Source organism: Corvus kubaryi, unplaced genomic scaffold (genome assembly GCF_017639235.1).
Source record: "Corvus kubaryi isolate FWS band 111438036 unplaced genomic scaffold, C.kubaryi_AGA036_p1.0 37398, whole genome shotgun sequence".
Lineage (NCBI taxonomy): Eukaryota > Metazoa > Chordata > Aves > Passeriformes > Corvidae > Corvus > Corvus kubaryi.
Window position 1 is genome coordinate 14,084,333 of NW_024581137.1, and position 24,725 is coordinate 14,109,057.

Here is a 24,725-nt window from a genome sequence, read left to right on the forward strand (position 1 = left end):
TCAAAACCTGTAAACTTGCCTTGATAATCTGTTCCTTTGGGTATTCTATCTGCCTTTTCCTTATCTTGCTTATGACTCTTCCTCAGAAAGCTGCCTCTAAATTTATCTTCAAGTGTTGCTGTTTGAACCACATGCTCTTTTAGCAACATTCAAGGTAATTTCTGAAGAAAATGCATAGTAAGTAACAGTTTGAGCTTTTTTCTTCTAGTAAGATAAATAATGGAATAAATCCACAATTCATGTCCTTCTGGGTTGAATGATGGGATCAAAATATACAATATCTGTCTGTACTTATTCAGCAAAAGTATGTATTGGAAAGCCTGTCCAGCCATCATGGATAATTTTACTGTTTTTTCAATCTTTATATAATACATATAGTAGCATTAGTTCTGCTGTCATCCAGGGAAGTAAGTTGTACTTCCTGGCTGCATCATTGGCTAAAAACTTTACATCACAATATGGGCATGTTAGCTAGGAAATATGACCCTTTAGAAGTGTGTATAAATCCATTAACAACACTTTACTGGATTTTTTTCAAGACTCACTGGAATAGGGATTAGAGGTTTTTGAGTAAGCAATCTGAAATATGACAAATAAATAAAGAATGGCCCTCAGGAAAGACTAGACAAGTTGAAACTGAATGGATGCAGGTGAACAAGAAGTTTCTTTTCCTTATCTTTTCAAAAGGTGGGTAGTAGTAGGGAGAAAATCTTCCCTGTTTTTCCATTCTCCTAAGAGACAGAAGACAGCTTCAGACTTTATATAAATATCCTATTTCTTCTCCCATTCATCTTCAAAATTCAAAGGGAAGCACATAACATTTTCCTCAACCAAAACTAAGGAACAACTAGCTGATGCAGTATCTTCTAATAATATGGAGACATCTATGGAAACATTTAAACTTTATTTATGAAACAAAAACCCCAATGTTTATCAAGTTAGGGCCTCTTTAAGAGGAAAGTAAAACTGATTTGCTTAAAGCTCAGATCTGAAACCCATCACATGTCCTCAAGCACATGTCTTTGCTGACAGATTTGCCTTCATAAACCCATCTTACATAAATAACATCTTGGTTCACTTAGGAAAAAGCTTAAGCTAAAAGGAGATAATTTTTTTAAAGCATGGATAGACAAGTTTGGGTTACATTTATGAAATGTATTTTCTTAAAAAAATGAATAGCATCATTTTAGACATCTACATTTAGACATCTACATTTTTGTCACAGCAATTTAAATAACCACTGTCCCTCAGCTGGAGGTCTCAGTTGCACCTCAAACAGGTTCCCCCATCATGTGACTTGCAAAAACTGCCTACATGCAGCTACATTGCAGATAAAATGTAAATGAACATGTATACAACTACACACAAAATTAGTTACCCTATCAAATCTACAAGCATTGATCAGATGCCACAGGAAAAATCTACCAGTTCAGGAGTGGTAACTTGTCTAAATAACTTGTATGAGAACACAAATACTCACTGGAATATATACTGTCTTAAGATGGCGGAAAATCCATATGTAAAGACTTCAAAAGAAATTTAACTATAGAAATGAGTTATTGAATATGAAATGCACATTAAAATGTAACTTAAAGTGTTTGGAAAAGCTAAGCTAAACAATATTATAAAATTAGATCCCAAATAGCAGAAGAAAACATCATCCTAAAAAGACTACATATAAATGTTGCATTTTAGGCAAAAGTCTGAAAAATAAAAAATATTTAGGTGGAAAAGGAAGAACACCACAGGAAAAGTCTCAAGGAATATAGACTACTACTTTGTGTAAAAATTGGGAATTTCAAAAGGCTTTACAAAATGTAAATAACTTCAGTTTCTCCATTATGAGAAGCATTTCTGCTTTAAAGAGAAAATTATTTTAAAGTTTGATTGTCCACATTGGTTTAAACGTATCTGTTCAGTACACAGTTTTCCTGAAACTAACTCAGAAGACAAAAACATCTGGCTGCATGGGAGCTATGGCAACTACTGAACACATTTAAAACAAAACAAAACCCCAAACCATTCTTCAAAGCAGTGAAAAACCTCAGATTTCATTTATCTGTCCACTAGATAGATCTGGTCCCGCCAAAACTGGCGCTTGTTTTTAGCAACTGACAAAATTAACTTCTTTCAGTAGGATCATACAAGTGCATCTGAAGAAGACTTTTTCCTATGACAGAATGATTGATGTAGTTTAATTTTGTGTATAGTACTTTGTACTTTTGTGACTTTACACTTACCTCAAATTGGCAGTGGTACATTGCTTTCATACTGAGACTGTTCTAACTGCTGGAAGAGAACATATGTGATAGCTCTACAACCCTATGGCATACTAACTGTATTTAAAATGTGTCTCTTTTCAAATATATATTTTTAATTTCATCTCCTAAAATGACCTTTCAGCTTACTAATTATATATGACAAAATACACAGGGACATCATAATAATTAGATTTAACTTATTATCCGTAACAAATAGTTTGCATTGTCAATATTTAATCTGTAGCTAATATGACAAGTACATGCTTACCTAGTTATTCTTTTTTTCTCAAACTGACCAAATCCACTAGTGTTAATACATATTATTTCAATTGCAGTTCATGGGAATATTAACATAATGTCAAATGACAATGCTTAAATCAAACTGCAGGAAAAGCAGCAACTAGAGCAAATGCAAAGACCCCAGTCTCAAGAGAGGAGGGAAAAAAAATACCATTTTCATGACTGAGAAGGAGAATAAGGTTTGATGACTTTCCTGGTTTACAGTCCTGAGGCTGTCATCAGGAAACCTTTGGATACCCACAACCTCAACCTGATGGGAAATCTATGCCTTTTATTTTAACAAAAAATTTTACTTTTTCAGTTTAGGTTTCTGCCTCCAAATAGTATCAATCAGAGCATTCACTCAGTCCAAACCTTAAATCTTAAATAGGTATCGGATAGGTACAGAAAATGTGTATTATGATTGGCATTTTAGAAATATAAAGACAGAACAGGCTTTGAAATTGCTGTATTTATTGAACTAACTTCCCACTATTAACCTAAGCTAATCAGTTGTACAATCAGATGTCTGCATAAAGCCTCTCAGACTAGAATATAATGGAATGAAAACATTTTGAATATTTTTTGTTATTATTCTGTTCTTTCCCATCCATTAGGAGTTAGAATGAGATATCTTAGGTAGTTCAAGCAGCCAGCTATGCTGCAAGATGATCTGCTTGGCTGGCCACAGGGATAGATAGCATCAGGACACCTACTCCAGCCACAGAAACGCCAGTACTCTCTTACAGTACAGCACTAGAGAGACAAGATGTAACAACCTGTTGAGCCTTTTTTCACTTATTTTATCCTTTGATGTTCTAGCAAGCATGCTGTGACATTTTGTGCCTTATGGGTACGACTCTCAACAACAGGCTTGGTTCTACTTGACTGGCATAACTGTTCCTCGCAGCAATTACCATTTCTATTTTCATCCTCTTCAGATGGCTGCATTGATGGACATCACAGGATGACACAGCTTATTTTTTCCTCAAAGACTTCACTACTACCATGCTATTTTGACATGATTCCCACATATCTTTCATGATAGGAGGCTTCTAAGTTTACCCATGTGATGTTACACACTTCCACCTGGATGATTGGCATTTTGGGTCAGAAAAATATGTCTTAATACTGCTAAAAAGCATTTTGAGCTTCGTAACATCACAGAAGAAACTTCCTCAGGCTCAACCACCATTGACTTCTCATATAAACTGTAACTCAAATAAACACAAGACACACAACACACAACTACTATCTTGAGACGTTCACAGAGACACTTCTGTGCTCAAGAGTCAAACTGCTTCAGTACTTCAGTACTAACTACTTCAGTACTTCAGTACTGGCAAGGAGCTGTGAAAGGCTTACATCCTGCATAGCAGAGGCTGCAAGTCCCTAAGCAAGGGACTGTCTCTCTCTCATCCAAATGATACAGAAGTAACGTCTGCAACTACTCAGACAAGATGATACATGTATTTTTTATATTTTAAAATGATTTCTTATTTTACATTGATTTAATTAAGAGCATTTTGTTTCTAAACATTGACTAAATACAGAAAAAATACTTTTAGGTTCTCACTCATACTGATTTCACTAACTTATTCTCCCTGCCAATCTCTCTATTCAGAATCACAATACATTGCATATGAACTAAGCTTTACAGTAAGCAGATATAAAGCACTGCCATAAAAAACCTTTTCTACCTTCAGTCACTAAACAAATACTTCTATATTGTATCCTGTAAAAACTTCTGCAGGAGACTCCTAGGAAAAAACAGAAGCTAGTAAGGAATGAGTAAATGACTCCAGAACCAGTCTGAATGTGTACCTGATTTCTTCACAGACTAAGTCCGTGGGTTTTATTTGTTGTTGCTTTTTTTTTAAGGGGCATATTAGTTTAAACAATGTATTCTATAGAATTTTGTAAGTACTGCCTTTCCCTTGCAAGAAGACTCCTTCTGTATGACTACTCCATGGTCCTCTTCTTGATCACTGTCTTAAGAGATAGTTAATTTCTCCCATCTTGGAAGAAAATGCTGCAACTTTGAAGCCAGCTACTCCAAAACCTCAATTTTACCCCTAAAATCAAAGTCACATGTAACGTCACACCAATGCCTTCTCAGTATTGCACTGTAGCTCAGACTACTGCACAGCTGGGTGCAGCAGGGATGTCAACTTACTGCAGTCTACCACTTAATTTCATGAACATTGGTGATGTAGCAGGTCAGAGAGCTGGCTAGGGAGCTACAAACTGTTCTTAAACAGTGTGCTATGGGCACCATGATCAAATGTCTTTTGGAGATTAAGCTGAAATCAAATTATCTCTGAGGAACTGAAAGGTAGAAGAATATCCTCCTAAGGTTTAGGTAAGTTAGAAATGTTTGGGGTCTATCTAGAGAGCCCAGAATTCATAGTCATGATTATGGTAGCAATAACTATCGTTTTGTTAAAGATCTGTGTATAAAAAAACCCATTTTTTTCCTTTTTTTTTTTTTTTTCAAGAAAAAGGTTAAAGTTGGATGTTGGTCTCATAAGTGCCACTTTTTGGATATGCAGCATTTAACAAGACTTTAACAATACAACACACAAAGACATTTGAAATCTAATTAGTCTCTTGACATTTGACTAAAAGTCAAAGCAGTGGACCACAAGATGAATAAGGATACTTCAGCCATGAAAGTTGATCTTTCTTTCATGAGGTGTAAATGAGTTATGATCATCTGACTAAAAACTTTATTGCAGATCTGTTCTTTTTAATAACTGTCCCTGCTTTAAGCACCTAGCATGCTTTCTTAGTATGATATCGAATATTATGGCTGACATTCTACACTTCCACCAAAGGTCCTTCTTTAGGAACTTTGGGTTTTACCCAAACTGCTTAAAATACCATGTACTACTAACAGCTGTCACATTTTCACACAACTCAAAGATTGCTTTTATTGTACTAAACTAAATTTCCCTTTTACTTCAGTTTCTGAGACTTGACATCATTAAGACATTAAGTTTAGGATTTGCTCTACCATATAATGGAAACTTGTTTTTAACATTCAGACAAACATCTGCTTATACTGCTAGTGGTGGTTACTTCAGTACAGTAGCCAAATACAAGATCACAGCAGTACAGTCTGGGAAAGGTAGTTCAATTCAACATGACTGTATTGAACTTTTTATGTAAATCATCTCCTTACAAGACCATCATGAAAAAAACCTGGTAACTGATTTATGGAGTATAATGAGATTCAGAAAAGCTAAAAATGTAAAATCATTCATAAGTAATACTGGCCTGAAAACAGTTTAGTAGATCAGCTTTGAATAACAGTGGAAACTTGGAATTAATTTTAAACATGCTGAAAATAGCTTTTTATATAAACATAATAAATGTAATGCATTATCAGGAATAAATAACTGCAGACAGACTATAAGAAATATCTACTTCAGCCTGTAAGATCTATTTTCCAACAACCTGTTTTGTTCATTTCTTCAGAATGAAGACCTTGTGAAGCAATTAAAGTCTTAGAACGACATTTCTCTGCAATGTAGTATGATACACCCAAACTCTTCCTATAAAAAAAATGATGCAACAGTTAGATGAAGAAATTTCTTGCCTTTGAATATCACCCATGGACAAACAGTACTCAGAGGTGGAAAGCACTGCTAACTAGACAATGATTGAACTTTTTCTATTTTTAATTTGTACAAAGTACTTGAAAAACAACCAAAAATCCCAAAAAATCACAAGTAAAGAAAAAAAGCAACAAAAAGATTGAATTGAAAGCAAAATAAAAAATTTGTGTATCTATGAATTGTACTTGAGTACCAGAATTTCACTACATTAAGTGCTGTGGTGCACTTGGCTATTTATTACTCATCACATCCACATAATGAAGCAGCCTTGCACACTAACACCACTTACTTATCAAGCAGCCAACTTCGTGGTTTGTCTTATGTCTAAATTTGTCCGTGTGTCAGTGCTTGTCACTAGACACATATCTAAGAGGCAGTACGCCTTTTCAGTAGACTGCTCTAGCACCTGGGTATAGAAACATGATCAACCACTGTACTCCTACAACATTTGCTTAGGAACTCATAATTTCAGCATCTAGAACAGGGTTCTCATTTTATAGTCAACAGATGTAAGCCCTTTTAATATGACAGGCACAGAGTAATGTATAGCTGGTTGTTTCATGACCAGTAGAAGTAACAATACCGCTCTTTGTACCTATCTGCATCCTATTATCTCTGCCTACTTCCACGGCAGTAAGTCACCATCCTCATCACTGATGACTCCCCGCCCCTGTTTCTGAAACCTTGGTGCTGCTTTGTCCTATGTCACCCAACTATAAGCACACCCTCCAGTGTGAGTTGCTCCCATGCACTGACCAAGCCTGTGGGACCGTTTCATAGGTACCCTCCTCAGGCACTGACTAACACACCGTTAAATTCAGTGGTTACAAACCTAAAACAGAGACTGCAGGCATCCTGGAAAGAAAATGGGAGGTGAATACTGAAAAGGCCACGGAGATGTATTAATTAGTAACAGCTCTTTACATATGTAATGTATAAGTACATATATATATTTTGTACATGTCATGCATAGCACTGTTCTATTTGCTGTACACTAGTGAAGAATATTTAATTGATAAGGCTATTGTCTTTCCCTAAACGACACCATTAACTTGGGTCTCTCTCATCAGATACTGTTTATTATAGATTGAATACATATTCTGTATATTTGGATCTCTGTGCTCGTTCAAGTGAACTTAAAACTGTCCAATATCAAAAGATGGGGAAAGGGAGGAAACAAAGACTGGCAGCCAGAAGTCAAGACAGAAGAAGAGAGGGTAAGTGTCACTCTCTTAGAAGACCATGCTAAAATGACCACAATTGTCTTAGCTTTTTAATATCTTTCCTTAACTATTCACCAGGGACCCTATATTAATCCTAGTCTCCTTACTGAATTCCAGTCTCAGTAATTAAACTGAATTGCATTATTCCCCTCTGATTATTAAGTGGAAATTGTCATGAATGTTAACAGAACAAATGTTTAATAGCTGATAACACAAGTACAGGCCATTTTAAATTCCCTCTGTGACTTCAGTTGCATATGTTATTCTCCATTTCACCTTTAAACATTTTAAGTGGTTATCGGTACATGTCTGATATATTGTAACACAAAAGGACACAGTTCAGGATTGAGAGAAATTAATGCCAGGCAATCCACCTTCTATGAAAGTTGCTGAAATGCACAAGCATATCATAGTTATTAACAGGAAATCACAGAAGTAGTAATGCAGAAAGTGCCATCATGCAAGACTTTCTTGAAAAAGGGGAAAGTTCAACATGTAAGCTACAGCCCCTTAAAAAAAAAATCTATCACCTCATACAACTCCTTTCAGCAGAGAGTTCTGAAGGCTAACAGGCACAAAAGGAAACAGTGATGTGGGTCTCTAAATGATCTGTCTGCAAAAATACAGCTTCTTGGCACCTGAAGAAAGGCATGCACAAAATCGGAAAGAAATCTTCATTGCTAATGTCTTGACTCTTAGATACAAAAATCTTGACAGGACTGACCACCTGAGTTGTTTCTTATGTTCAGCAAGTATCTATGGTTTTTAATTTCTAAAGCTCCATATATATATGAATTAATTATCACAGTGTAATGGAGAAATAAGGAAAATTGATGACCCATAATACTCTGTCTTCAGCCTTTTTATTTTTTTTTTAACTAGGCAAATAGCTCATGGATGTTGAATACCTTCATTAACGGCACAGACACAATGTTAATAGGATGTAATAACATGCATGTTCAGCAAGTTTACAGATGACATTGAAATGAAGAAAGCAGCTGATGTGATGATGGATTGAAGGATTCAGAAAGAGCTGAAGAAGCTGAAGAGCTCAAAAGAAAGGGCTGCCAGAAGCCTTTTAAAGTTTAACAAAGGCAAATACAAAGTTCTGCACTTGGGAAGGAATACATTCATAAAATAGTACAGAGGCTGAAAATACACATATCATGCAATCCACTCTCCCGAACACCTCAGTTGCCTGTCTCTGGACTTGCTCCAGTCTGTCAATGCCTTTGTTATAGTCTGGAGCTCAAAACTGGACACTACAATGAATGGAGGAGAATAATCACTCTCCTCCACCTTCCAGCTTTTCTTTCTTATCGCAGCCCTCTTTTGCCATGATGGCTACAAAGGCACACTGCTGACTCATGTCCAACTTTTCTGTTTGGACTCCAGGATATTCTTCTGCAAGAGGGAGCTCAGTTTTCATTTTACTAGATTGCATTCTTCTCCATCACACAAAAGTCATTAAAAAAAGAGAAGTTAAATGTCAAAGATTGTTGTAATGCTAGGTTTAGTTTAGCAGGCTGCAGCTTTCCTGAGAGCTCAACGGAGCTGCTTAGGGCAGTGCAACCATGTCACTATCCCGTAGCTCATTTCGGATGGCTCCGTGGTTTTGCTCCAGCAGCTATCAGCCTTACAACACAGTGATGGCAAAGGAGGTGAGAAGGGTCTCCCCATGAGGGTTTGAGAAGATTTTTAATCAAATCTTGTCCCCGCGACCCTCAGAGGCAGAGAGACCTTGTGATCCCGGCGCAGGGAGGTTTTGTCAGGGGCTCAGGAGGGGTACATGGGCAGAGTTGGGGTACAGGAACCAGTAGGGAGAGCCTGAGGGAGTGGCAAAGGCTAAGGGGAAGGAACAGGGCGGGGAACAATCTGGGATAGAAAAAGCAATAGGTAAACAGATCGCCACAAAAGATATGGCGGTGGAAGTTTAAGGTATTTTCTGGATGTGAACACTTGTCTATTTACAGATGGTAATGCAAAGGATATAAAGCCCTCCAGTTTGCACAGAATAACTTATCTCCCCTTTTAATTAAAAGAAAATCTAGTAGTCTGCAATTACAAGATCAATACTCTCATAACATTCTTGCAAACCAAATTTTAGAAGTTCTTTACTTGACAATTAGACCCTAAATCAAAGTGCTGGCCCAAATCCAGGTTTCCAGTACTCTGAAGATCAGCCAATGGGGAAAAGGGATGAGAGAAGATGGGGAGACTTGAGATAAATTATTTTTGGCTGCTGTGCTTCTTTCTCTAGTGTGGTTGCTGAAGTTCAGTGAGCCCAAGTTAGTGTTATCTAATCACTATTAGTCTGAAAATATTACTGGAGTCATTATGACATAACACAAAAAAAATACTTTAATAGTATTTCTATCCTGCTTCCTTAATTTGGAAACTAACATGACTGAAGAGATGAGTTTTATTTTTGGAGCAGATGAGAAGTGAAAGAGCACAGACATAATACCCGCAGCATAAAAAGCACACAGGAGTTTGCTCTGTAGGACAATAAAGAGGAGATATTTAGGGAATGGAGGCACTTCTGCCATGCTGTTAAACAGTTTTGCACCTAATTTGCCACACAGAAAGGCAGAGTATATTACTTTAAAGAAGGCATGCCAATTATGTCGCTTGTGGGACTTGAACAAACTTCTTTGCATTGTGCAGTTTTAACAAGTTACCCTGCTGCAACTGAGGTCAATGCCAACTTAGGATTTTGCCTGACAGACCGCAGATGTGCCTAAAGATAGTAAAAGCAGCACATACATCTAAATCTCAAGAAACCCCAAGAAGTGCTAAGTGTGATAGGCAGTTTGGTGAGAAACAACCAAAGAATCAGAATCCTATGAACCAGCCCTTTCCAAATTAGTCATACTATTCTATTCTCTCTCTTTTTTTTTTTTTTTTGGCTCTGTTCTCCACTAATACACCACTAACTTCAGAGTGGGTCTGTTTGTGACAGAGGAGAGGAACATGTTACTAGCAACAACGTCAAGTACCAGTATGTCTCCTGAAGAATTGCATTGCCCATTCAATCCCTTAAGAGTAAAAAAGTTAAGGAATTCAGCTCTCTTGCTTTCTGGGTCAGTGTTTTAACTACTACGGTAATTACGAAAATGAGGACATGACTACTACTACCCATCATGATTGGATTCATAGGCTGGTATGCGTACCAGCAAACAGTATAAACGGTAGCATGGATCTGTACTGCTAGATGTCACTCACCCATTCATGATAAACAAAAGAAATGCTATCAAAATGTACATCTCTAAACAAGTTTATAATTTATACAGATTTCCGATAGCAGAAACTTTTTCTTCGGAACCAGTTTCTAAATAAAAGAAGCTTAGATAATAAAATACAGTGAAATGAATCATGGAATCATAGAACAGTTTGAGTTGGAAGGGATCTTTAAAGGTCATTTAGTCCAAACCCCTTGCTATAAGCAGGGACATTTTCACGTAGATCAGGTTGCTCAGAGCCCTGTCCAACCTGACCTTGAATGCTCTCAAGGATGGGGCATCCACCACTCTCCAGGCAACCTGTGACAGTGTTTTATGACCCAACTTAGGTGATAAACATTTCATGAAAACGTCCAATGTTTTGTAGACTAAGACTTTATAGTCAGTTTGGGCCTCACCCCATTAGTCTACATGATTGGGCTGGAACAGAAGCTCTTTCTTAAAAGTGTGCAGAAATACAGTACAACTTATCCTTTCAGAAGTTTAACCAGTGGGAAAAGGAAGACCTTGCAGAGGTCTCTCCCTACACTCTGCACTGTTATAGTCAGAACTCCAGCCCATGCCTTCCTTCCAAAGGCCATTCTTCACAGACATAATGTCATTTTCAGTTAGTAATTCTTTTGTAAGTGCATTTTCTTGAAAGAACAACGTTCTGAAAGCAAAATTTATAATCAAATCAGGAAGGAAGGAAGAGGAAGTGATGAGGAGGACATCAGTTACAATGCGATTATCTACCAACCACAACAAAATCTAAATAGATAGAAGTTTAGTTTCACACAGTGCTGGCTACTACAGACTGGGAAACATCTACAGTGAGGAGAAAAAAGTTGACATACCTTCTTCAAAGAGAATCATCATGTTCGTACTTTTGTTAGCAACGATATTATTTAGTAAGGCGATTACAGTTTGCATTGTATTCCCAAGTATACTGTCCTGGTGTCTCTGCAAAAACAAAACAGTACAAAACCCAATAGGTCTAGTATTCCTTTTGCAAGGTTAGAAGACTATTACCTTAAAAAGTGTGGTAATACAAAAGCAGTACTTTCTCAATCCCTTAAAATTTGACATTTAAAATACTATAAAACCAGCCAAGTATCTTAGTAGATAACATCAGTTTCAGGGATCCTAATCTACAACCTTGGACCAAAACTTCTCCCACGTTCTTTTAAATTAAAAGAATTCTTAACTAGGTCTAATGTGTCAGGACTTTTAAAAATGGCATAGAACTTTATCAACCTAATTTCCATATATTCAGAACCAGAAATATTTCCCTTTGTATGATATTTCTTCTATTAATGGCATTACTGTTACTCTTTTCAGTCCCAGGGTGATAACCCCACCGTAAGTCTATTTGTTGTTTTCCTTTGTATACATTCATAATTTCACAGATAAATTAAAAACCTATGACTGTATTGAATTGCATCACTTTTTTAATGCTTTTCTTATGTTTGATGATTGCTTCAGTGATTTTTCACAATTGTTGAGACTACACTGAGAGGAGGAAGGCACCAGGGTTTATAAAGAATTTATTTTCTTCTGTTATATTCACTACACTCCCATACTAAGGTTGAAAAGGGTGGATAAGGCAATACAACCAAAGCATTTATATACACACTAGGGACAGTAATAATTCAGATAACTTCCAAGAAGCCAAAATAGGACAAGCCTTGACAAATCTGAGTTTAGATGTAGAATTAGCCTGAGTACTTTCCAAATCTCCCTAGAAGGTTCAGGAAATATTATGTCCAATTTTCAGACTCAAAGCCAAATAGAAACATATGTCCAAAGTGAAAATAACAACTAAGAAAAAAATTGTCATGTTTCATGCATCATAGGTTTTTCACATGCACTTAGGTAATTTCCATGCTTCCCTTTCCCAACAAATCTCTCAGTATATTGGTATTGCTCAACTACTTCACTGCCACAGAATACACCATCTATTAGGGTCCATCTCCTGTCTGACAGTAGGCAGTTGAAAAAAATTTGAAGTTGAACATGATGAAACTTGTCTGAAGCTAAGCATTTCAGATGGCAAAAATCACTTCAGCTCTTGAATACAGTCGAAGGAACACTTTTGGTTTCTGCACTAAAAAAATAAAATGCTATTATTTCCCATAAATACCATGAAATATGTATGTTAAGGAATAATACATTAACAGACAAATACATAAACATACACAGCCTTCTATTCAACTTCATGTTACACGAATTTTCTATTCACACTAGAGCACTCTAAAATAGATTATAAGGAGACGAGACAAGGAAGAGTACCTCACAGCCTTTTGAAGGACTGTAGCTTCCTACCCAACCCTTAAAAATATATATCCAAGAGCTCTTAAATTCTATTTACTTTATATAGAATTTTGAGATGTTATTCATGATTTTTACAAAAAACACAAGAAATATCTGTTCCTCTAAAGGTCTGAAATACAGCCTGATAAACTCAAAAGCAAAGTTGGAAAGTATAAACACCAGATTCCTCAAAAGATAAGGTAACCAATACAGAAAACAGACACCATAAATCCATGGTACTAAAAATATATTTGAAGTTATTTTCCTACAGATAGCTGAAAGATAAGAAAAACATTATTTTCAAAAGGCCAGCAATGTGTTTATCTGGTAGTCTATCATCACAATATCTTATTAATTCTCCTAAAAAACATCTAGAAAACAATACACTAAATAGCAAGAATGACTATTTGTGCTACTGAAGATAATGACACATACACTGAGAACATAAAATTAACAAAAGCAAAAAAAATTCCCAAGCGTCAAAACGAGAGCTGACTCAAATATTTTCTTTGCAAGTACAGTATCTTTTACTGCTTCATATATTTGAAATACACACCTCCCAGTAAAATTCCCCTTTCAGATATGCAATTAGAAGAGAAGCTGTTAGTTGTTCATGATAGCAATCTTTCGCTTTCACCAGGTTAGTAACATCTCAGTGAAGGCATCTTTGCTTTTAATGGACAACAATTGCACTGTGCAACCCTCTGCTGAAAGACCAGCACTGATGTTTTTACTTATATCAAAGCATAAATAACAAAACTTATCTAACCCTAAGTACATATAAACTAGAATTCAAGATGCAATGTAGATGTCTTGAGGAAGAAATATGGTATCTTAATGAATTAAATGGTATACTCAGCTGTACTACTAGTGATTTAATGTATGTTCCACATGGGTTTTGACAAGATACTAAGTTCCAAGAAGCTGCAGGTATGCTTTAGTTATCTAAGCCATCACTGATTGCTGCTAGACTCAATTTTAGAGGTTTATATAACAATATTTAACTTCATAATCTATCAAGGAGTAAAGCTGATCTAATTTGTGTGCACAGCACCACTGACTGTGGACATTTAATGAACAGTGCACTTGACAGCTTTAATAAAACATAGCATTTGTCAGCAGAGATAATTAGAATTGAAGCACTAAAATTCTAGTGTTTGGCAACAGAGATGAAACAACTTCATTAAAATGTACAGCTTCAGTGAATGAAAGGCAGGAAAGCACTGGACCCTGAAGAATCAGCCTTCTCAAAACTAATTGCTTCAGTGCTTAAAAAGGACAGCTATGAAATACCAAGGGCATAACAAGGAAATACTAGTATTAAAAAAAAAGAAACCACAGAAGATAAATCAGGGTTTTCAAATAGAACTGAACTGTATTTAGGCTATTAAACTTTTCATTCTAATTTTGAAGGGTTGTGCTTTCACAAAAGAAATCAGTTGAAGTATTTATTTAAACCAGTTAGGTAAAAGGGTGTGAAATAGCAAAGAGGGAGTAGGAATCTTGGCAAGATACTATGGCTAAAGCTGCTTTTTCTCTTCCTTTAAGTGGATTAGAATTTAGAACGGCACTAGGCAAACGACAGTATTTTAATTACATTTTAGATAACAAAAGAGATTGCACTTGTGATAAGAGGTTTCCAATTTGGGAGACTTCACGTACATGTCTCCTACTTATGTATCTAAGAATCCAGAAGAGAAAGCCCTAAATGCTATGTTTACAGATATGCTGTAATTAAATCTTACACTACATACCACAGTACAGCTCATTCAATGTAATCAGCGAGATTAAACTTTAAACTCTCCTTCTCAAGCTTACATATGCTCTATGAACACAAGTTAGGTAAGTAAGGGGACATAAGAAGATAGAGGCTTGATTTTTCATACACTAAATCCATTGAAAGAAGAAAATTATAGAAATGAATGATATTCAAATTATAGTTATTAAAACATGCCATTCTTATCTGATGATTCTTTGTCACAGTATAGTTGAGATGAAATAAACCAAAATGTTGATGCCAACAAGGACCTCTTTACAGGAACACAGTTAAATATTGCATTCAACCTTGCTTATTCTGATTTGCTTTTACTTCGTTTATGAGACCATCAGAAACTTATCTAGTTGGCTAATTTAATCTTTAACATTTTGTGGCTTTTGATTCATAAGATCAATTATGTACAAACTGAAAGCATATAAATATGGATCTCTAACATTAAGGTAATACTATTTTCCTTATTAACTATCTAAATCAGAAGTAAGCACAGTCATGTTTCTTGCTACTCTGCTTTTCAAAAATCAGCCTTTTTCAAAAGTACAGTTCTACCAGAACTAATATTTCAAATATTTCCCTCTGGGTACAGTCACACAAAAAGGAGCAACTACTAATTTGACAACCAATTTCTGGAATGACCATGCTTTTCAGATGTATCACAACAGTGACATATTCAGTTCACACATGAAGATTATAAGTCTTGCAACTTTCACAGAAATTCCTGCGGCAATTTTGAAAAATAAAGAGCATCTGCATTCTTAGTCAATGAGTGCTTAGGCAAAGTCAAGAGAGGATAGGGGAAAAGTAGTGATTTTGAAGGACTAAGGCAACCATTAATAAAAACCTAGAATGTCAAGCATCAACCAACAGAAAGTAGTAGAATTAGTCTTGGATTTTGTTCTAATACCCACTGCAGCAGGCAATGCAAAATTTCACAATCTTACATTCACTGTTACAGACGAACTGCAAAGCAATTCAGCAGAAGCTCTTTAAAAAGAGTAACATTTCTTCTTTCTACAAATTTACACCTAAATGTCTAGCAGCGATGGAACCTCAAAGTTTATCCTTTTGCACCTAAAAGCCTTAGTGAAAAAACTCCACTCTCACAGAAAATTTTCTTTACTGTCAATGGAGTTGGAGTAGGCTCCTCTCTCAAGCAGAGTCAGGCTCCTTCACAGAGAGGACACTCAGAAGCAATTTCTTATAAAAACAATTTTACCCATTACCTAGAAAAAAGTAGCCAAGCAAATTAGGTTCCCGAGGATTAAAACTATTCACTGTGAATAACACTGAAGTTTCCTTAAAAGAAAAAATTGCACACAACTGAACAGACAGTATCTATACAGATATCTCACTCTGGAGGATTAAACTTCCTGGTATCAATGAAGATCCAGTACTCTGGAAGAATTTATGCTGGTATGCTCTGAAGCAAGCGAAACTTTACAAGTAATAGATACCACCACAGTAGTAACTTCATATCTAGAACCATAAATCTGTAGGTGCTTTGGAGAGTGCCAAGTATCAGTGAAGCATTTGAACTGCAAAGTCACTTGGGAGCTGCAGTCAAACATTACGCCAAAAATTACCATACCAAAATATTCACTTACCAGACTTGCATTTTCAGCATTCATTAAAAGCTACTTCTTAAAGAACTCAGAATGGCAGATACCAATCAATGGACATCTTTTTTCTACACGGATTTTGCTTTGATGCATAAAACACTTTGCCACCACAAGGAAAGAAGTCTCCTATACTCTGTTCATTAATCCATCATCAGCTGTTAAGGAATGGGTCTCTGTCTCTTCTCCCTCAGAACCTACTCCCATATCCATAGCTAACTAGTTGCTAAAGCAGTATTTAAAAGCAAAAACTGGTACTGACTCAGTTTCCACTGCCTACTGAGGTGTGCAAGATCGGGATTAAAAAGCCTTTCCTGACACTTTCCATAACTGAAAAAAAAAACCCAACAAAAAACCAACTGAGGAAAAGCTGTGCTTTTACAAGGAAGTAAAAATGATAGAAAAAATACCATTATCCCTCTTAATCTCAAATTGAATGTTTTATTTTTTGTACTCACAGACTTCCTTAAAATTCAGTGGTGTTGGTGAAAAAGGTGTTGAATGAGAAGCCATGGGATGACAAATTAGTACAGGGAAATTGAACCTGTCTGAATGAGGAAAGAATGCTTTTCTCTATCACAATTTAGTTACGTAGAGAGATATATTCAAGCTGTCAACAGTGGCAGGAAAACCACATTTACATGTTTAATATTTTTGACTTTACTCCTTTCTTTATGCCTTCTACCCTCAAAATACTATTTAGTTTGAAAAGCATTAGGTTTTTTCCCACACATTCACATTTACTCAATCTGTAATTGCAACAGAGAAGGTTGGTAACTAGTTATTCAAGTTACATTAAACTTGAAAACAATGAAGGGCTGTTAAATCAAAAGGGAACACCTATTGAATCCTCTGTTACTCGAGTAATGGTATAGTTTCATTACATTTGGCTCCTTCAAAATACGTCATTCCTCGATTTCTATTATTACTTATTTTAGGGATTATTTAAGTAGTCGATTACTAGACTGAAAGACATGAGGAAATTCTCACTTCTTTTTAAGTCAGTCTGTACATCTCACTTGTGGACACCTGTTCATAGAGACTTGGCATGTTCCCAAAGAGACATGCATTTAGAAAACAAGCATACTCAACAACCAGGCTCTACCAGCTATCAATCTGTTCAGCTCAAAGCACACACACTACTGTGCATGCATGTCCTAGGAAACTCATCTTCCAGCCTTTCTGCACTCAAGCCACTCCTACAGTAGCAAGCTACATCTGTTAGCTGATACCAAGCTGACACCAAACCACATGGCAGGAAATGGGAGCACTAACAATATTCCTCAATGAACAGACTGGCAGAAATGCTGAAGAGTAACACAGACAGCATTAGTATCCCACAAGAGAGAGGGCACTTCTTTCATTTTTCTATCCTGGGCTTAGACAAGCAATTATGCTCTAAGCAAACTATATTCCTACTAGGACACTAGGCAGTCAAGGCAAGAGAAATTGTGAACTGATTGCTGCAAATGAAAACATTGCAAACCACTGTTTTTACGAAGTGTAAAAAAATTATTAAATAAGTCTATTAATGAATACAGTGATATTTTGTGGTGTTATACTCAATAAATATTACCTCTTAAACAATAAGATTGTTTGCTTAGTAGTGAAATTCATGTGTACTCTAAAGAAATATTACAGGGAGATTTTATTTGGCATGATTTTTCTGTGCTTAATATCCATGGTCAGAATGAGACAATTCATGATTGATTCAACACTAAAATTACAACAACTTTCAAATCACTAGTCTTGTCCCTTCCTTCTGACATTGCAGAAGATTACAGAATTGGGTATCTCCTCCATTTTAGCTTTTTTGTTTCCAGATGACTAAACACTGAAAAAAAGTGGAATGCATAGTAGGCTCACGTGTGTTGGGTTTGCTGGTTTGGGGTTTTGTTGATCAGTTAATTAAAGACCATGGACATTAGCAAATCTTTACCATAATCACATTACTAAATACTTACAAACCCAGAAAAAACCCCATATTTTTAGTCTGTTACAGTATCTTTGTGAACTACAGGAATGGAATTTATGGGCAAACTATCTCTATAAAGTTTCTTCTTCCATAAATTAGTGGTATATAATCTTTATTCTCAAATATACCTCAAGTTAATCTTCCTGATAAGCAGTATGTGTATTACACAAACACACTTTCACACCCCATGTATCACAGCGTTATCTTGGCACTTATTCAAGAACTTGAATGTATTTTCTTCTTACGCCACACTGTGGATATGAATTCCAAGAATAAAAGGAGCTGAGGTGGATTCAGTGGTCTGAACAGAACTATGATAGTGGAGGAAGGTTAGAATTCAGAGTAGTGCTAAGTCTATGTGTGCACTACAGTGATTAAAACTCTCCTGAGTGTAAGTGGATTTGATACACATATTTAAGCTAAATAAGACTTGAAGCATTTGCTACGTCTCTTAATGTCAGTTTACAAACTTGTACTTGTACAATCCAGGCCTAAAAAATACAGTGTTTATACAGCCATCAAAAGTTTCACTGCTTTGAGAGGAAAAAGGAAATGAGTCTGGTACTAAGAACCCTGTTTGGGTACACTTGGAAGGAGCAGTTTGTATTCATAGCCAGAGAATTTCTCAACTGGAAATAATAATAATAATAATAATAATAATAATAATAATCTAGCAAAAGGAAGTACAGTTTCTTATTCTATGTAAATACTAGAAACACTCTTCCTCTTGTAGACACAACAGGAAGGAAATTTATTGTTATCCAAAAATCCCCCACAGACATACAAACCACTCATCAGCTGAACTTGGTGTCCAACAAACAAGCCACCAACCCCATTCCCTAATCAAATTCTGTGCAAGATTAACATAATTTTGCTTTATTACTCTTTACCAGAAGAAACAGGTTGTAGTCAAGATGAAAAATGAAAAAGAACAAGTAAATAAATCTAGAGGCTAAAAAGAGAGAATTCCAAGGTTAAATGACCGTTCCTTCTCCTTGCTCAGATTTTTCTAGGATATTGCTGCAGTTTCCAGACTCTACAGAGTTTGCTTTTGTATTAGCTATGCCTGTGGCACCAGAACCAAAGACAGTGTAGGTATCTTGGTTATGTCGGTCTGGGGCAAAGATAGCATTTTTTCATTTCATAGTGATTTTACTCTTTTATTTGTTTTCTTCCTGCATTGCATTTAATACTTATTCTGTCTGTACCTGCGACCCTAGAAAAACTGAACACGAAGCTCACTTTAGTAGGCCGTATCTCAGGTACATACACTTCAGAAACATACTTATGAAGTGACAGCCCCATTTTAGCTCTATAAAATACTGACAGCATGAATGCAACATCAGTCACAGGAATTTTATCTTCCAGCCACTGGAATTCACTGATATTGAAAGACAACTGTTCCCTTAGCCAGCAACAGCCTGATGGTGATGCTAGGCTACAGAACAGCATCTGAAAGAGAACTGATGAGAAGGAAGTAAAATGGAGAAAGAGATGACCGCTAACAAGAATGGCAATAATAGTAATTATTATTATTCAAAATATACTTACAATGTGAGGTTCATAATATTTTTATTTTTATAAAATTTTTATGTGCTAAGAGATTACTATTCCTGCGAATTTAAGATGGGATTCAACTAAAAGAAAGTATCTAGATTGCATGTAAGAAAGAAATTATTTGCAACAATGGTGCTGAGACACCGGCACAGGTTTCCTAGAAAAGTTATGGATGCCCCATCCCTCAGGGCTTTGAGCAAACTGGTCTAGTGAATGACATCCCTGCCCAGGGCAAGAGTGTTGCAACTAGATGATAGTTTAAGATTCCTTCCAACCCAAACTGTTCTATGATTCTTTGATTTAGTTCTCATCACTTAGAATATTAAACTAAGAAGAAAAGACAAAAAGTAGTAATTGCTCCACTGAGTGCATGAAAAAGCATATAGCAAAATGAATTTCGGACTAGCCTGAGCGTTGCTGCCATGGTGGCAATCTCAGTAGTGACACTGCTCGGGCTGCCCGAGGCAGCACAGCGTCCAGCTGCAGACGTCCTTGGTGTCAGCTGCAGCAAAGAGGGAAACCTGTCAGCTGCAGCTTGCAGGGAAAGCTGGCTCCTTTGCAAGGAGCGAGCCCCAAACAAAGGTGGTGTAAAAGCGTCAGCAGAGGCAAAGGACGAGAGAGGGGTATCTGAGTACATTCCCACTGGTTTACTGCCAGTGGAGGGTCCAGGGACAAAGACCAAAAAAAAAGGGAGAACACACCATTTTATGTGGAGGTGAAACAAAGGGGAACAACCAATGGGGATTGACTGAGGAGGAGGAGATAACAGAGGAATATCCAATAGGGATAACTTAAGAGAGGGAATTACATGAGTAGACCAATGGAGCATCGAAGACAGGAGAACTTTCCGGAACTAATACATAAGCAATTAAGGAAAATGCATAAACATGAACTTATACATAAAACTGGGTGGAGAATTCCTCAACCAATAAACTTAAAATATGTAAACTAAGAACCACTAGGAACATGGGAACTTGCCATAATGACGGGGTGAGAATCAGACCTCTGTGTTCTGGAGGCCTGTCCACCAGTCCTCTACATGCTGTGCAGCAGTGGCCACTGCCACATACATTGCAACACGATAGTGCCAGGCAGTAGACAGCTTGAAAAATTTACAGTCACTAAGCACTACAGGGTCAGCTGATACCCCACTGATCCTCCCTGAAGCACTCTCTGCCCTTGCCTAGCACAACCCAAGCACCACTTCTGAAAATTCTTACTCTCACCTGTTCTGAAGTCAATTCCCACGTTGCAAAGAAAAGCAAAGGCGCAACTTACAATTTAAAAGCTTAACTCACATCTACAAGAATACAAGGAAATGAAACCAATTCTGCTCCTCATAAGCATTTGTGAAACAGTATCAGATGCTATGACTTGGAAAAAAGTACACCTCTTGCTGATAAATATGACATCACATTTAATTTATTCCGTTCTCATCGGAGATTAACAGATGGTTCAAAGGCAGAATCAGAAATGGCTAAGTTCAGCAAAATAGGAGCCTCTTCTAAGCAAGTCCTACTCCTTTCTCAAAGAGAGAGGAAGTTATACTGTATTTTGTTATTAGTATTATTAAGAATATATTGAACAGCATTTTTATTTTTGCACAACTTTCCAGGGTAATCTCCAAATAATTTATAATAGTTTTCTTTATAGTCTCACCCCATCTCTTTCCCCAAGTCATTTCTATTTAAATACCTACATATTTCATTCAGGAAATCAACTTTAAGAATACAGTTTTGAAAATTGGTATAGTTTACGAAAATAAATTCCACTTAATGACAGAGATACACTTCAGCCATCAATATGTGGGGTAATTCCAAGCATAGATTCAATTCAAATCTTCCTGATTTTTACCACAGTTAAGGCAACTATTGCCTGGAAACACAGGAGATTCCAGTGCCTTCGGAGTGTAACACAGTGCCTTCAACCCCCTAAAGAGTGACTTTTTTGCCCCTTATAGAGCTCATTTCAGCAGTAAACAGGCACTAAATGATTATAGGAGAACCTATGTCTATTGCTTTATAAGAAGGACAGGATCCATTAAATATGTATATACAGACACATGAATGTACACACACACGCACATTTTCTCATAAATTATTTCAACTATGACATACAAAATTCAAATGAAACTATTCTAGCAACACTGAAAAATCGATGACTTGAGACTCTATGCTGTTTCAAAATGGAGCTAGACTTTCAATTTCCTCAAATGTTTGACTTCAAACAAACATTCCCAGTGTGCGCTGACACACTGGCTAGGTTATCACACTGCCTGTAACCCACAGTGGTTCGCTATCTTACAAGAAATGTAGAGGATTCAGGTTCTTTCATTTCTCCTAATTTTTAGTGAAAATCCAGATCATCAGAAGGCTCTGCGTCAAGGAAAATCTAGTATATGCAAACTGAAAGCAACTTCAGTAGGAGATGGTGAGAGATGCTAGTAAAATATCTCGCTTAGCACTCAAAATATTTATTTTGAGCTTCAGAAACCCAGAGTCAACCATTTCCTCTAGGGTGATTATGAACTTGGAACTGCGCTTGGGCCCTTCCCCTGAAGCACTCCTGATTGACATGCCACTGGCTACCCTGAGATCTGCCTTTCTCCTCTACCTCCCATGCAACTCTAGGCAGAAAATTCATCCTGAACAAAAGAAGCCTTTCTCAGTGAAACATACATCCAACGTGGAGTAACATCATGAAACACTGAAATTATCCCTATATTTCCTCCCCCAACAACAGGCTGGAATCCTGAAAACAAATGGAGCCATGACTACAGAATCACAGAATATTCTGAGGTGGAAGGGACTGACATGGATCATCGAGTCCAGCTCTGAAGTGAATGGCCCATACAGGGATCAACCCCACAACCTTGGTGCTCTGACCAGTTGAGCTGATCAGCAAGGTTCTGCTGCTCTACCCATGCTGTCTTCCAGCAAAGAGCAGTTTTATTCTCATATGAATTAATAGCCTGAAAAGGAGTTGGATATTTTTAGATCAAAGTAGCATTTTGATGCTAAGAGAGAGGCATAAAATATCATCGAGAACTAAATTTAATAACACTAGAGGCCAGACAGAAATTTTAGCCCATATGTGGTGTCACACAATGTGTCATTGCACTGTAAAAGGAAAGAATAAAGAAAAATAATAAAAAAGAAACCAAAACCCAACCAAAAATCCCCCCAAAAACCAAACCAAAAAAAGCCCACATAAACCCGAAGAATTGTACCACTGGATAAAAACGTATTTTATATGAAGAAATTAAAATATGAACTTTGTTAGAACACAGAATCCTAGTAATAACTAAATTAACAATTTTTAATTACTCATAATAAGCCACTTCACAATTATTAGGTAGTTATAGTAGTCTTTTACTTCATTTCATTCAATCTATACTCCCTGAACAGTTATTCATACTGAAAAATGTGTACAATAGATGTGAGGGAATAAAAGGATCAAAGAGGAAAACAGGTAAAATATATCTGAAAAGCCAGTAACAGAAATTTTACAAAAGCCAGGGAGAGGAGACTAGAGTATCATTAGCCATTTTCATATCCTAATGGAACATGCAAGTTTCAGTCTGTTACTAAGAGTGGGTCCATGGCAAAGAGCCCAAATGAGGTCTGAGAAAGCATAATGTACCTTTAATGACTGAAATAGCAAGAAAATTAAATCTAATCATGTTTCATTAAGCATACTTTAGCTCCCATTTTTACTAAATTATTCTATTATGATTTCCCAACTGTCTGTTGAAATAACCTTTTACAGCAATCTAATTCACCATCATAAACACATCTCATTTCTCACAATGAAGCCCCCTGGGATTAGTGAGAGGAGATGGAAAATCTAAACCTTGCCAATCCTGCAGCCACTAAGGTAACCACTCAGGGAGACAAAGATTTTTGTTTTCCTATTTGTGGGTGAGATCATTAAGATATAATTAGAAATGTATTCATGAGTATCAGAGCGTCTGTTATGGAGATACCATTCGCCCAACAAGCATCCTCTATACCAGTCTTTAATAAGCACGGGAGCAGACATAATCCCCACTTCACTCTCTGGAGAGTTCCGCATTAAATGGACTGCATTAGACATCCCTCTCACTCCCTGCTTTTTAATGGAATCTTATACATGCATCCAGTATTTTCTCAGACTCCATTGTTACCATCAGAACTGCTAGTCTGTTTGCTTTCAGCAATATGCTCCTGCAATGCCATCCAGATGTGAGCCCTAAAGATAGCTACGTGCAGGGAATTTAAATCCTGCTCCAGAACTTGACACAGGGCAAGCAAATGTAGAACTTGAGAATATACAGTAAGAAATGAATTGGATTGTTTATAGAATAATCCTTGGCTCTCTGCAGCAGGGAAAGGAGCTATCAGCCCTCATACACGTCCTTTCTGCTTTAGTCAAATGAATGAAGTATGCACTAAGAAGAAAGGATACTTTACTCCAATAGGGAACTGAAAGGAATCTGATTTTTCTTTGTAAAAACCTTAATTATTGCCAAACTCCATATCAAATAACATGACAGCAACAGAAAATTAAAAGCAATGTAACACACCAAACAGTGCTTAAGTATCTGCCACAGGGATCAATTTAGGGCCCTCAGTTAAATTGCAGAGTGCAAACTCTCAGTCACTGTATTTAGCATCAAAATATTTGAACAGGTTATTATCTTATTTGGTAGTCAGGAGTTTGAAAGGAACCAAGTATATGAAATAGAAAGAAAAAGAGTTGTAGGGCACAACTTTTCTTCCTGTACCCATATGATTAGTAAAGAAATACTTGACCAAAACATCCAAGGGGCAGAAATTGAACCTCAAAAGAGGGGGACTCAGAAATCTAAGAGAAAAGAAAAAAAAAAGATTACCAAAATTTCATCT

The 24,725-nt window shown here is 36.6% G+C and overlaps 1 protein-coding gene across 11 annotated transcripts in view; it reads right to left on the minus strand.

The window, feature by feature from the left end:
• The window catches only part of ULK4 (unc-51 like kinase 4), a 252,965-nt gene that overhangs the window by 118,450 nt on the left and 109,790 nt on the right, over window positions 1-24,725 (minus strand). For all 11 annotated transcript variants that reach the window (XM_042044411.1, XM_042044406.1, XM_042044404.1 and 8 more), the window contains one exon: window positions 11,462-11,567. In XM_042044411.1, coding sequence (XP_041900345.1) covers window positions 11,462-11,567 — 106 coding nt within the window. The remainder of the gene's footprint in view (window positions 1-11,461; window positions 11,568-24,725) is intronic.